At 41.0% G+C, this 13,390-nt stretch overlaps 1 protein-coding gene across 9 annotated transcripts in view; it reads left to right on the top strand.

The window, feature by feature from the left end:
- The window catches only part of CHD7 (chromodomain helicase DNA binding protein 7), a 132,595-nt gene that overhangs the window by 37,211 nt on the left and 81,994 nt on the right, over positions 1 to 13,390 (top strand). For 8 of the 9 annotated variants that reach the window (XM_049820562.1, XM_049820520.1, XM_049820581.1 and 5 more), the window contains one exon: positions 5,103 to 6,960. In XM_049820562.1, coding sequence (XP_049676519.1) covers positions 5,278 to 6,960 — 1,683 coding nt within the window. In that variant the 5' untranslated portion in view covers positions 5,103 to 5,277. The remainder of the gene's footprint in view (positions 1 to 5,102; positions 6,961 to 13,390) is intronic. The other variant, XM_049820556.1, reaches the window with a different exon arrangement.

The following is a 13,390-nucleotide window of genomic DNA, read 5'->3' on the forward strand; positions in this document are numbered from 1 at the left end:
CTGCTTAACTATTGTACATGGGAAAGTTACGATTTCATGAATTTCATGCCCAAAAGATGTTACTGAATAGCATTCATCGCGTTTAGCTGCACATAGGCAAAACCTGTGACTTGAGGAAAGGCATGTGAGGTTTTTACACCCCCCCTCCCCCAGTTCTTAGTTTAACAAGAGATACTGACTGCCTTAAATTTGCCACTGCAAATTTCTGTAAGGATGTGTTTCTGTAAAGAAGTAACTGAATTTTACTAAGGTAGTTGTGAAATTAAACTTTTCAGAGATACTTATACCATATTTGCTGACTCTTCCCACTGAAGGCAGAATATTGCTGAAGGGTGTGAGGTCATTCTTTTCATCCTTGCAAGTGCTGTCTCCCTTTTCCTGGGGTGGGGGGTGGGGGGGGCGGCACACGATTCCTGATATCCTTTGATCTGATATGAACTATACGGACTTAATATTTAACACAGCTGTACCGTGTGAAGTGTATACTAGGAAAGCATTCTATATGAAGGAAAAAAAAAAAAAGTGTCTTTAGGCATTCGGATAACCCAAGTTTCTTGGGAAGTTACAGTCAGAAATCATGTTGCAATCACTTTACAGATCTGCTCTTCTATTTTGGCTAATCTACATGCAGGAGGAATGTACCATGTTTGAAGAGTTGTCTGTGACAGCAATGACAACTAAGCATTAAACACGCAGGAGACTAGGCGTGCTTCCCACAGACGTGGTCAGGCACTTGCATAACTGCCCCGGCATCAGCAGTGCTGTTCGCTCAGTGGGTAGATGAGCTGAAAGGTAGAAGTCTCATCAGCCATCTCACTTTTCCGATGTTGTCAGGGTGTTATATGTGTTTATGAAAGTTTTTGATGAAGTTTTCCTCCGTTCATAAAATAAGAATGTGACTTTAATTGCTGTCATTTGTCATCTACTTCCATGCGGCAAATGCTTAAATTACTACCCCTAACAGCCAGTAGGAGCTTAGCACTTTTGAAAAGCAGTTTAAATATGCAGTGTTTAAATGCAGATTTAGTAGTCTGATGTTTAATCCTACATTTTGAGGCTCCAGTCTCAAAATGACCTTTGGCAGGGCTTTTTTTTTTTTTTTTTTTTAGCATAAGAGCCTAGTTCTTCAAAATAGCATGGTATTCGCAGTGTTTATTGTATTGTGTTGTAGGGGCACAGTTCCATTATATGAGTAACTGTTTCATTTGTGTCTGTCAAGTACTTAAGAGTTTTGTCTGAGATATCAACTGATAACTGTAAAAATATCAACTGTGCGTGATATATCTCACTTCAAAGCATGAAGCAGGCAGTATTAGTTGCCTCCTCACGTTCTGTTTATTCAGTTTACTTGCTGCATGGCCATCAAGAACTGCTGCTACATTTTTTCTATAGAAGGATCGAGAGCTGAATCGAGGAACCTGTTGATTTACAAGAAGTTGTTCTGAAGGGTGGAATGTGAGGGTGGTGTTCTGGAGAGCACATGCATCTTTGTGCTGCCCATGCTGCTTCCTGGTCTTGACTGCCTGGATCTGCTGCTTTGGGGGCAAGACTAATGAAGTTCAGGTTTTAGTGTTTGCAGCCCTACATCAGGTTATGTGTATGCAGCAGCCAGTTTAGTTCCACTCATAAAAGTGGGAAGCTGCCCAAGGCTGCTGAGTCCATGTAACTCTGAAATATTAAATTGAGCAATAGTTAACTACTACTTAAATTTGAGATCTAGCTGTTTAGGACTGGAATGTTGCAGACTGGAGTAAATGTAAGCTTTGTCTGTTGAGACAACAGGGTTGTTAAGCAATTGACTGTGTCCTGGTAGTTGGGATCGTACCATTGTTTTGAACAGAAGTAGGTTGTCTAGGCAGTCTTAAGGAAATACATTCATTCACTCTTTAGTTCAGTCTCGTTGGTGCAATCTTTCATGTTCAGGAAAAGAAAAGCTATAGAATTTTATAGCAGAATCTGTGTAGTTTGTTTAAGATGATTTTTAAAAAAAAAGTTCACTATCTTTTCATACGTTCAGACTTTATTCAGCAATCAGCCTTGCTAAGGGTTCATATATTCTCTCCTTTGTACCTGGAAAATAGTCACTGCTTCATGAATGTCTGTTGGTTTTAGCTTATGGGATAGTAGAGAAGAAGATGCACAAACTCATATTTTTAAACTATTTAATAAAAAAAAAAAAAAAAAAAAAGACTTGAAGCCGAGTTTATCAAGGTCAGTCTTGCTGTTAGTATGTCTGCTTTCATGGGCAAGTGAACAGTGGTGCTTACTGAATATTTTAGCTAGGATTATTGTTTGATGCAGGTCCTGCCTTTGTAGGCTTTTTTTTTTTTTTTTTTTTAACCAGCCTTGAGGATTTAAGCAGAGAATGTACATTGTTTGTAGTGAAAGCAGCAAAGAAATGATTGCAACTTAAAATAAGGCTGTGACTCTATGACTTGCTTAACTATCTAGAAGACATCTATCCTGTTAGCGTAGAAGGTTAAGAGCTTATTAGGTAATTCCAATATTGACTGTTTCCTTATCAAAACATTGGTTGATTTATTTTGATCAGGCTGTAGCTGCTACTGTCTTTCATTCTTCACCATGTGCTGTTAGCCATATATCACATCAGAGGTCTGACTTTTATTTGGGGAAGTAGAAGAAGGTTTGGCAAGAGCCGATGTTGACTGTTACCAGTGTCTGACTCTGGCCTGAATTTTATTGGAAGCCTGTCAGCTGAAAAACAGTAAATGAAGCAGTATGATTCAAATGCATGCTTGATGTTGGAAACCTTGTTTCTAGAGATGCTCTGTTAGCTTGTCTATAACAGATAGCAAAGAGAATTCTTCTTCTATGTAGATTTCTGTTACTTTTATTGCAAAGTTGTATTAGTGCTTCAGGAGAGTAGAGCACGCTTGTCAAAAACGGTTCTTTCAGTAGGCATGATTTATAATAAAATGAGTGAAAATTCTTACTTGTTCATAATTCTGTGGCTGTAAATAGGTTAGCTGATGGGTGAGATCCTCTACTTGGCTCAAGTTTGATATTGCCCAGATTACATCAGCGGTTGGGAGGTAACAGTATCTGTGCGCTACGCTTTTTAGCATTTCTAAGCAGAGAGACTGTTCCGTTAGATGGAGACTCTCAGTACACACTGATGTCCAGCTTTGCCAGCTCCTGATGGCAGTGTGCATCAGCTGAGGTAGCAGTGTCAGAAGTCCTCCAGCAATCTTGAATCACTGGAGGGATCTTCACCACGACGGAGTGGTCTGCTCTGGAGCAGTCTAATACCAACAGCTTGTTTTGGTGAAGGAGGCTCCTTCTCACCTTGTTGTTGAAACTTTTTTAACTGTGCTTTAATGAGCTGATTGAGGTGGTAAATATTACAGATAGCTTCTGCTTAATAAAGAAAATTAAATCAAAAGAAATAGATATTAGAGATATAAGATGGCTCATAGGACTTTACCCCCAAGTGATTTAGAAATATGTGTTAATATCCCAGCTGAGCACTAAAGAGATTTAAGAGTGTGGTTTTAAAGGTGACATTCAAATGCTATTTTAAGAGGAGTGATAAATGCTTACGCTTTTCCTCTTGCCCTCTGCTTCATGCTGTAGAAGGTCCTCTTGACAATGGCTACAAAAAGTGTAATAAATGTGCTGATACTTTATCCCTAAAACTTGTCTGGGACAAATTGCCTTTAGTTAAAATAGTCTGGCCTGGCATTTTGCATCCAAAGTGACTGAAAGCATCCCTCATCCGCAACAAAATGCGAGATGTGATAGTGCAAACTCGTCAATCTTTTCTGTGATCACCGATTAAGGGCAAGTTGGTATCTGCAAGTACAGTTGCTACTAAATTATGACAAAGATGCAAAAATACTTGGTTTTATTTGCTACGTGGATAGGCTTCCTTGTCTTAAACTTTATTTTGAAATATAAGACATAGCATTTAAAGTTCTGATCTTAAGAAGGAAAGATGAATTAGACTAGTTTTGTTCATAATAAGCAGATCCAAACAAAATCTTCTGAGTTGTTGCAGGGAGAGGATGGGGGACACGTTTCAGAACATGCCAGTCTTTCCTGTGAAAAATCTAAATGGGAACTTTTCTGAATCTACTCTGTTACTGTGTGTTGGTTTTTTCTTTTTCACCCAAGTCCAAGTGTGTACCTTGTTAGGTTAGCATTTTATTATTTAAATTCTTTTGCCTTTACTTATTCACCTGAGTGAGTTTTCAAGATTATAATTCTGGAGAGAACAAAACTTCAGTGTGGTCTTCTAAAGTGCTGTAGTTGCAGTTAGTAGCATGATTGCCTGAAGTTGAATAATGGACTCCAATGACAGTGTTCCCTGTTATCATCATGAGAGAAATTAGGGTATGGATTGAGAAATCTACCCTATCATAGAATGAAGCTTTTGAATTTAATTTTCTTACACAAACTGAGTGTATAGTTTTGCTTAAATGGGAAGAAGCATCATGTATTTCAGTTTACAACTTCATTAAATTAAGATAAATGGTGTGTTTAAAAAAATACCTTTTTTTTTTTTTTTTTTTTTTTCTTCTTCCTAAATGCTAAGTCTTGGAGTTTGGTATGTTTTAGAGGGTCATCTCTGCGTGCATTTGAAAACTCTGTTGTCTGTATAACTAACTTTAGTCCATCGTAGGACTTGGCGCTTCTGCTTGCTCATCTGATTACACAGCTCAAGGGAATAAGGTTAAGGACATGCTGTTGGTAACTAGAGCGTTTTCAGGGCTTTAGTTCGGCAGATGGGCTGCTTGGCTGTATTCATACATCTGCCTACCTGCTGTGGCAGCTGCTGCTGCTGCATGTTGTGTTCTTTTGTTCTGTTCCACCCAAGAAAGGAGCACTAGGAAGTGTAGTGAATGGATTAATTTAAGGTTAAGGCTAGTGTTTTGCTTGCTTTCTAACTCTCTATCATAATAAAGCTTCTGATAAAGCTAATGAATCCTTCATAAAGTGAAATAGATTTTTAAGATGTATTTCAGGGGCTGAAACTAGCTAGCATTGTCTAAAAAACAGTCAAGTATGTTTTCTTTATATTGCCTGACGTTATTTATTTCAATATCTTCCTCTCTTTCTCCCCCTTCCCCCACTTTTTCTAGGAGCAGTAACCAGACTTTGCCTGACACTGCGTGGTCCAAAAGAATTAAGGAAATATGGAATGACATGAAGGAGATTAGTTGAGGATTAAAGGCTTTGAGGACAAAACACCTCGCCGAGGTGAAGCACAGACTAGCATTCTAGTTGTAGCTCTGAGGAGCTGTGTGCTGAAAAAAGATGGCAGATCCAGGAATGATGAGTCTGTTTGGAGAAGATGGGAATATTTTCAGTGAAGGGTTGGAAGGTCTTGGAGAATGTGGATATCCTGAAAATACAGTAAATCCTATGGGGCAGCAAATGCCCATGGATCAAGGATTTCCCTCTTTACAGTCATCTCTTCATCATCCCCCTGCAAATCAAAATCAAGCCAAGTTGACCCATTTTGATCACTATAATCAATACGAACAGCAGAAAATGCACCTGATGGATCAGCCGAACAGGATGATAAGCAATGCCCCTGGGAATGGTATAGCGTCTCCTCATTCACAGTATCACAACCCTCCAGTTCCTCAGGTTCCTCACGGCAGTGGTGCTGGTGGTCAGATGGGAGTCTATCCCAGCATGCAGAACGAAAGGCACGGGCAACCCTTCGTAGACAGTGGCTCCATGTGGGGACCACGGGCAGTTCAAGTGCCAGACCAGATCAGAGCACCGTACCAGCAGCAACAGCAGCAGCAACCGCAACCGACACAGCCGCCACAGGCACCCTCCGGACCCCCCGGGCAGGGCCATCCTCAGCACATGCAGCAGATGGGAAACTACATGGCTCGCGGTGATTTTTCAATGCAGCAGCACGGTCAGCCGCAACAGCAGAGGATGAACCAGTTTTCTCAAGGCCAAGAAGGCCTCAATCAGGGAAACCCTTTCATTGCCACCTCAGGACCTGGCCACTTGTCTCATGTGCCCCAGCAGAATCCCAGTATGGCACCTTCTTTGCGACACTCAGTCCAGCAATTTCACCACCATCCCCCCACTGCTCTCCATGGAGAATCAGTAGCCCACAGTCCCAGATTCTCCCCTAATCCTCCCCAGCAGGGTGCTGTTAGGCCGCAAACACTTAATTTTAGTTCTCGGAGCCAGACGGTACCCTCACCTACTATAAACAACTCAGGGCAGTATTCTCGATATCCTTACAGTAACCTTAATCAGGGATTAGTTAATAATACAGGGATGAATCAGAATTTAGGCCTTACAAATAACACTCCAATGAATCAATCTGTACCAAGATACCCAAATGCTGTCGGATTTCCATCAAACAGTGGTCAAGGACTAATGCACCAGCAACCCATCCACCCTAGTGGCTCACTTAACCAAATGAACACGCAAACTATGCACCCTTCACAGCCTCAGGGAACTTATGCCTCTCCACCTCCCATGTCACCTATGAAAGCAATGAGTAATCCAGCAGGTACACCTCCTCCGCAGGTTAGACCTGGTAGTGCTGGAATACCAATGGAAGTTGGCAGTTATCCAAATATACCCCATCCTCAGCCGTCACACCAGCCCCCTGGTGCCATGGGAATTGGACAAAGGAATATGGGCCCCCGAAACATGCAACAGAATCGTCCGTTTATGGGTATGTCTTCAACACCACGGGAGATGGGTGGGCACATGAGACCAAATGGTTGTCCAGGTGTTGGCCTTGCAGATCCACAAGCAATACAAGAGCGACTAATATCTGGCCAGCAGCTTCCTAGTCAGCAGCAGTCTTTTCAACAGCAAATGCCAACCTGTCCTCCCATGCAGCCTCATCCAGGGATACATCATCAGTCTTCACCACCCCCACATCCTCATCATCAGCCTTGGGCACAGCTTCACCAGTCACCACAAAACACACCACAAAAAGTGCCTGTCCTTCAGGTAAGCTACTTCCAATGAGCAGAAAATGTTTTAAATTACTGTAAATGCGTTTCAGGGTACACAAGATCTATGGTTTCAAAATAGTTGCTCCTGTTTGAATTCCCTGGTTGTTTCTGGTTATGTGGCTTTCTTGGTGCACAGAAGCTGAAGGTAAAATGAGGTTCAGGTAGCTTGCTAATGTCCTTACGGTAATTTTTACAGGATAACATTATAGATAGACTGAAATGTGATACAGCAACAGGACAAGCTGAATACTTGCTTCTTTTTCCTTGTTGGTTCCCTTGAGGGGGAAAATGGAAAGCATGTGTGAGAATTGTCATTTAAACTATTAATTTTTGTATTTGCAACTTCGAGAAAGAAGTGTGTGTTATAATGTGTTTGTTTTGGCCAAACTCAGAGTTTTACTTAAATCCTAAGGGAATGTTTTGTGGTTTTAAGTTAAAGCTGAAATTTTTACGTGTGAAAAGATTTTCAGGATGAACTGCTTCAGCACTAAGTAATGCAACTGGGAAGTGATAGGGCAACAGTTTATGCAAGGAGAAGACAGCAGGTGTGAATCATAGTCTGAAATCAAATCTTCTGAGGCTTAAATGAAATCTCAAATAGGATAGAAGTTTTATTTTCCTGAGTCTCTGATCTGCCGGGTTTCAATGAAAATGTATTGCTTCCACGTCACTTTTCAATTAAAAGCCAAAAATGGTAAAACATCTTGATCCTCTGTAGCTTAGCGGGTTTGACTACATGCTAGTATGTTAAGCCTCAGCTGAAAAAGTGCCTTTTGGGATCTTTGCATTTGCCATTGCTTTCCTCTGACTCTATCAGTCATCATTCAGGAGGTTTTGGTACTGACTGAATAGGTGGTCAAGATATCAGAGGTTTAATTTTATTTTTTTAAACCAGTCAGTAATTAATGCCAAGTAGCTCTGCCCATAAATATTTGGAGACAATTGTTGGAATGCAGTCATAATGATACGATGCTACAATAAGCTTAATAAATCATAAAAACAGCTGTCCTAGCCAGTGTCCCAGGCCTGTGCGGAAAGCAGCTGCTCAGCAGTCCCCTCCACTGCTGCCTGCCGGCTGCTTCTGTTAGCCGCTCCGCACAGCGTGAGGTGGGTCTGGGAATCAGATGTATGCGCTGCAGAGAGGCAGCTGACAAGGAGTGGTAGATGGAGCAGCTCAGCAGCTGGGAGAGGCTTCCACATTCCCCCTGGAAGAGAGGAGGGGGGAGCGCTGGAGGTGCCGTAGGGTGGGGAAGCCCCAGGAGGGAGATCAAGGGCCTAAGCTGGGCAAGGGGAAGGACACCATCTTTCTGGGAGGGAGGAGGAAGCTCCCCTCTTGAAGGGGCAAAGAATATCTTCAAGATCTTCTTTCTCTCCCCTGCCCCCCTCAAAATTGGTGTGAAATTTTATACCTGTGTTGGCCCTCCCTCTCCCCCCACCTTCACGCACAGGCTTTGTTTGGAGGACCTGAATTACAGTTCTCGCATGCATGTGGAGTTCTGTGTTCCTCCTTGATAGAGCAGCTCTTGACAATGCCTCTTGTGTTATCGACTGTGTGGGTAAGCAGAATGAGAAAGGAGAGAACTCGAGACTATACGAAAAAACGCAAGAGAATGAGCGGGTATTTGGAAAGGGGGTAATGACAACACGGCAAAATCAGTACAGAAGGACTGGGCATCAGAAAAAAAGACGTAAAAGATGTGGTTTTTACCCTGAAGATGAGAGCTGACACATCTAGCAGAAAAAACTGGAAGGAAAATTGTAGAAATGGTAACGTAAGACTGCTAAGGAAAGGAACAAAACCCAGCGTCCCGGGGATTCTTCGCAACTAGTAATGGGTGTGGGAAGGGAAGATTTGAGATCGACTGTGCCCTAAAGCTGTGGTGTTCTTCACTGGCATTAATTCCTTGTTTTCATCTGACCATCCGGTACACCTTTTTTTGGAAGCAAGAGGTGGTTTGGGAGGAGAAGGTTTACTTGCAGAATGGACAGGCTTGCTAAATGTTCTTGGGACGTTTATTTCCCTTTAATGATTGAAGAGGTAAAATGCAGACAGTTGAACCCTTAAATGAGCTATGTATCCTGTTACAAAGTTCTGAACTGCAGATGAATAGCTTGAACAAAGGTAAGTGCTGAAACTAAATAATAGAGGAAAACCACATGATAAGTTATTTGATTAAAATCAGTAATTCAGACAGTTGTAGCTAGTCAAATAATAGAAGTAGGTGAACAGAGAAGTTAAGTTTTTATTTGTAAAAGTTATTGTTAACATACCTTCCCATTAAGTAATTAGTTTGAGACCTGAATGTAGTAATGAAATTCTTGACAGGCAGTCATTTCCCCCTTGAAAACTGTTTGGATGAAATAAATATTTTTCAAGTCAATGAAAACTCAACTCCTCCTGACCCCCGGGGAAAAATACAGATGTGCGAAACCCCTGCTCTTAAGACTGAATACAGAATTTGTAGCTCGCCTGTCTGTGTAGTGGTTTTCCCTTCATGTCAGTTGGCAGAAAACTGTTCACTGAAGAACAGTTATTTAAATGACTGGTTTGTTTTTATTTGTATAAAATGCATCAACAAAATTAATACAGTCAGTAAAATGGAAATCACTATGTACTTTTAAATCAACAGAAGCCATCTTAGTAATTATTTTTCAGTGATTTGAAGCTAGCCTTATCATGGGAAGGCTGTAATACTTGTGGTTAACCAAATTACTGTTTTGTTTTTAGATATGTTGGAAGGAAAGTGAAGTTCTTTTGCTTTTAACTTAAAAGGAATTGCCGTGTCGTTTCTAGGGCTTGTTACTTCTTTTTTGTGTGCAAAACTGCAAATTATTTTGGCTGGGAGATAGAGCCGGTGGTTGACAATTCAGCTGGTTTAGATTAATAGCTGAAAACTAGACATGGTTATAAGGACCTTGTTAGCAGTGAGTTGCTGACTTCAGTAGAGTTTGATAGATTCATAAGAACCATGGTAGTGTTGGGACATTCAGTCAGTGTGCTTGGTTTTTCAAGCCCTCTTTTGAAATGTTCTTCACCAAAGACTTTTGGAAGAGCTCAGTGGCCATGGAATGGGAAGGTGGGTTCTGCTGTGTGTGGTAGGGTAATCGGCCAAGGTGCAAAGCAGAGGGTAGGAGTAGCTTGCTTGTTTTCACAGTGGAGGCATCTGTGTTGGGCTTGTGAGCTTGTGCTCTTCAAAATACTCATAAATGATCTGGAGGAGAGTGAAAAGTCAGATGGCAAAGTTTGCTGCTGCTGTTAACATACTGAAAGCTGAGTGCCAAGTGCAGACGTGGTGAAAAGCCTAACAATAATGAAACTAAATAATTAGAAATACAAGAGGAATATCAATCACTTGGCCATAAGCTGTGAGTCAAGGCACGGCCAAGGGATGTTTAGATTGGATGTTAGGAAAAATTCCTTCACCAAAAGGGTTCTCAAGCATTGGAACAGGCTGCCCAGGGAAGTGGTGGAGTCCCCATCCCTAGAGGTATTTAAAAGACATGTAGATGTGGTGCTTAGGGACATGGTTTAGTGGTGGACTTGGCAGTGTTAGGTTAACAGTTAGACTTGATGATCTTAAAGGTCTTTTCCAGCCTAAATGATTCTGTGGTACCTGGGCAGTGAAATGACAGGCAAAACCCTCTCCTTAGGAATAGGGTCTTGGTGTTAGATGGCTGTCTGAAAATGTGCTATGGCAGTCAAAGAAATAAAACAGTAGGAACTGTTATGAAGCAGCAGAGAGGAAAACAAAGATGGTTACCATGTTATTACGTGTATGCATGGTACCCCTATGTGGAAAGTGCTCTGCAGCTCTGGGCACCTTCCTCTGGCCTCAGAAAATACAGCAGCACTTGAAAAAGCACGGAAGGAGGTGATTTAGAGGGGAAGGGAAGGAGAGAGATGGTAAAAGCCTCTAAAATTGAGTGATATGGGTGCATGAAGAAGGTGAATGTGAAACAAGGGTTGTTTGTCACCTGTTTTTGTCTCCTTGAGTTCTTTTACGGTATTCAGCAAATTATCAGGTGGTGAGCTCAGAACTGCACATTAAGATGCTGATCTCTGAGATGTTGCACAGAAAAATGTATCATCATTTGATAAAGATTAAAGCACCACATTTGGTACAGCAGGTCTGTGCCGTAAATAAGCGGCTGAGGGTTTGTTGTTGGGGTGCATCTACTGTGTGCATGTCTGGTTCCTGTACTCTTCCACAGACCTTGTCAGAGAAGGGTATCAGGTTAGACAGGCCTCTGGGGGTCTAATGCTGTGCAGTTGCTCTTATGTATCGTTATTTCCAGAGAACTTTATTAGTGATAGAGCAAGTGTAGGAGTTCTCTCTGCCAAGAATAGGCTATCCTGGGTGTGTTGTTTTACAGAAATTCTTATTTACCCACAGCTACTGTGTGGGCTGAAGTTTCGAGTCCTGTTCATTAATCATGTTCCACAAATGTGATCTACATTATTTATAGTTAAGCGCAGGAATACTTAAATGACAAATAGTTATCGTGTAGCCTCCATGTTTGAATAAATGATGGACCTCAATGGTGGGCAGCAACAGTGTTGAAGGATGCTGGGTTGCAGTGTCCAGCTTCTTGTGGAGAAGGAATTCATTTTGTGTGTGTTACTGCCAGGTTTGCTCTGCTGGCCTTACTATCTGTGGGCATGTGACTTTGCTTTAAATCATAACTCATAGCTGTGTTTGGTATGAACACATTCTTTTGAAATTTCCTGCCCTCCCTTGCAGGGGAAGAGGCAGGGGAAAGTCCTGCTAAGTTACCAGCTGGGTCACCCCTGTCACAGGCCCTTCCTGCATTTTCTGTGTTACTGCCTCAGTTTAATTTATACTTGGATATACCTGAATAGGGAGGGATATTAATGAAAACTACCATTGCTGGAGTGGTTTCACACAATACTCTAACCTGGCAGAGAGTGCAGGTTAAGTTAGTTACTGCTGGCACACTAAAATGAAGTTGACTTTCTCCTGGGTATTTAATTGTTTTAATGCCTACGAGTAGTAAGAAGAGACTGACTCCTTACTTGCCTCCTTACTGTCTTCGCATAACCAATTATATGTCAATGTGTGTCCTATAATTTCACTTAGTAAAAAATGGTATCATTTCAGATGGTTAGGATTTTTCCCATAATTAATACTCATAAGCAATGTCCCACAGCTCCAGAGAGAACTGTCAGTTTTTTCATCCTTTAAGTGTTTAGCTTTTTGACTATTTTCCTGTCAATAAGTAGAACAACTCCTTCTTTTTTTTTTTTTTTTTTTTTTTTAAGACTTACAAACACTATTTGTTACTTTTTGTTTTGATACAGAGGCTATTTCACGTGACTGCTAGCTGGTCTTTTGGGGTACTGTATATGCTGCATGTTCAGCAGAATCCCATGGCTGCCCCTAGAAATTCTAGTTTCCCTTTCCAAGTGTTCATAGACCAGCAACTAGTATATGTTGGCAAGATTGTTGAAGGTGCCAGACTAAATGGAATTAAAAAAAACACTAATACCGAACCTTGATTACAATTGTATATTATTTTTATATACAGATAAGCATACATGTGTGCATGTGTATTTATGTAAAATATATGTAAAAAACCTAGGCCAGATCAGAAGTTGGGGAGAGTGATGAAAGAAAACCTGAGAAGAAAATCCATAGTATTCATCTGAAAGTAAAGGCTGATAACAGCAAATTTTTCTTAAAAGTTTACAGGCTTCTGCTGTATGTTGTTGAGGCTCTGAAGAACTCCTGTATTTGAACAATGTATGCAATATAATTAACAATGATTTTCCAAATAAAAGTGGATCATTAAAGCTACCTTTGGTTAAAAGTATTGAAGTTATTTCACCTTTGTGGGGTAGAATAGCCTGTTACGCACGCTGATAACCTGATCCATCCATGAGCTAGTCCACGTGCGGGTCTCTCGCAGATATATTCCAGTCTAACAGTTAATATTAACATATCCAAAGGCTTATTTCTTCCTCACCCTTGAGAAGGCTATATGTACTTCTGTAAATAAGGGGTTGCAGTGATTCTACAGTGAATAGGCCTTTGGGCCAAAAAACTGTAGTTTTGAGATGGTTTTGCTATGGATTTTTTGGTCCCTTTTACTGTTGAGGATGTACAAGAAACTTCAAGAATACTTATTCCCTCAGGTGCCATGATTTGACTGTGATGAAAGTAATTCATGCCATTAAATTACCTGCTCTGGAGTTTTGGGTAAAGCCAGTTTGCAGCATTAGCATAAATACACAAGTCTGCATCAGCGCACTGATCTTGTTAGGCTTAAGAGTTCCTAGACTTGTTCTTCAGCGTGAATATGTTGAAAGTTTCTATGATATGTTGGTGACCTGAATGTGATTTTTCTTGAAATCATTTAGCATTATCTGAGGAATCACCTAACTAGAAATATTTTTAAATGTATGC

The sequence above is a fragment of the Accipiter gentilis genome, chromosome 2 (genome assembly GCF_929443795.1).
Source record: "Accipiter gentilis chromosome 2, bAccGen1.1, whole genome shotgun sequence".
NCBI classification, from domain to species: Eukaryota; Metazoa; Chordata; class Aves; order Accipitriformes; family Accipitridae; genus Astur; species Astur gentilis.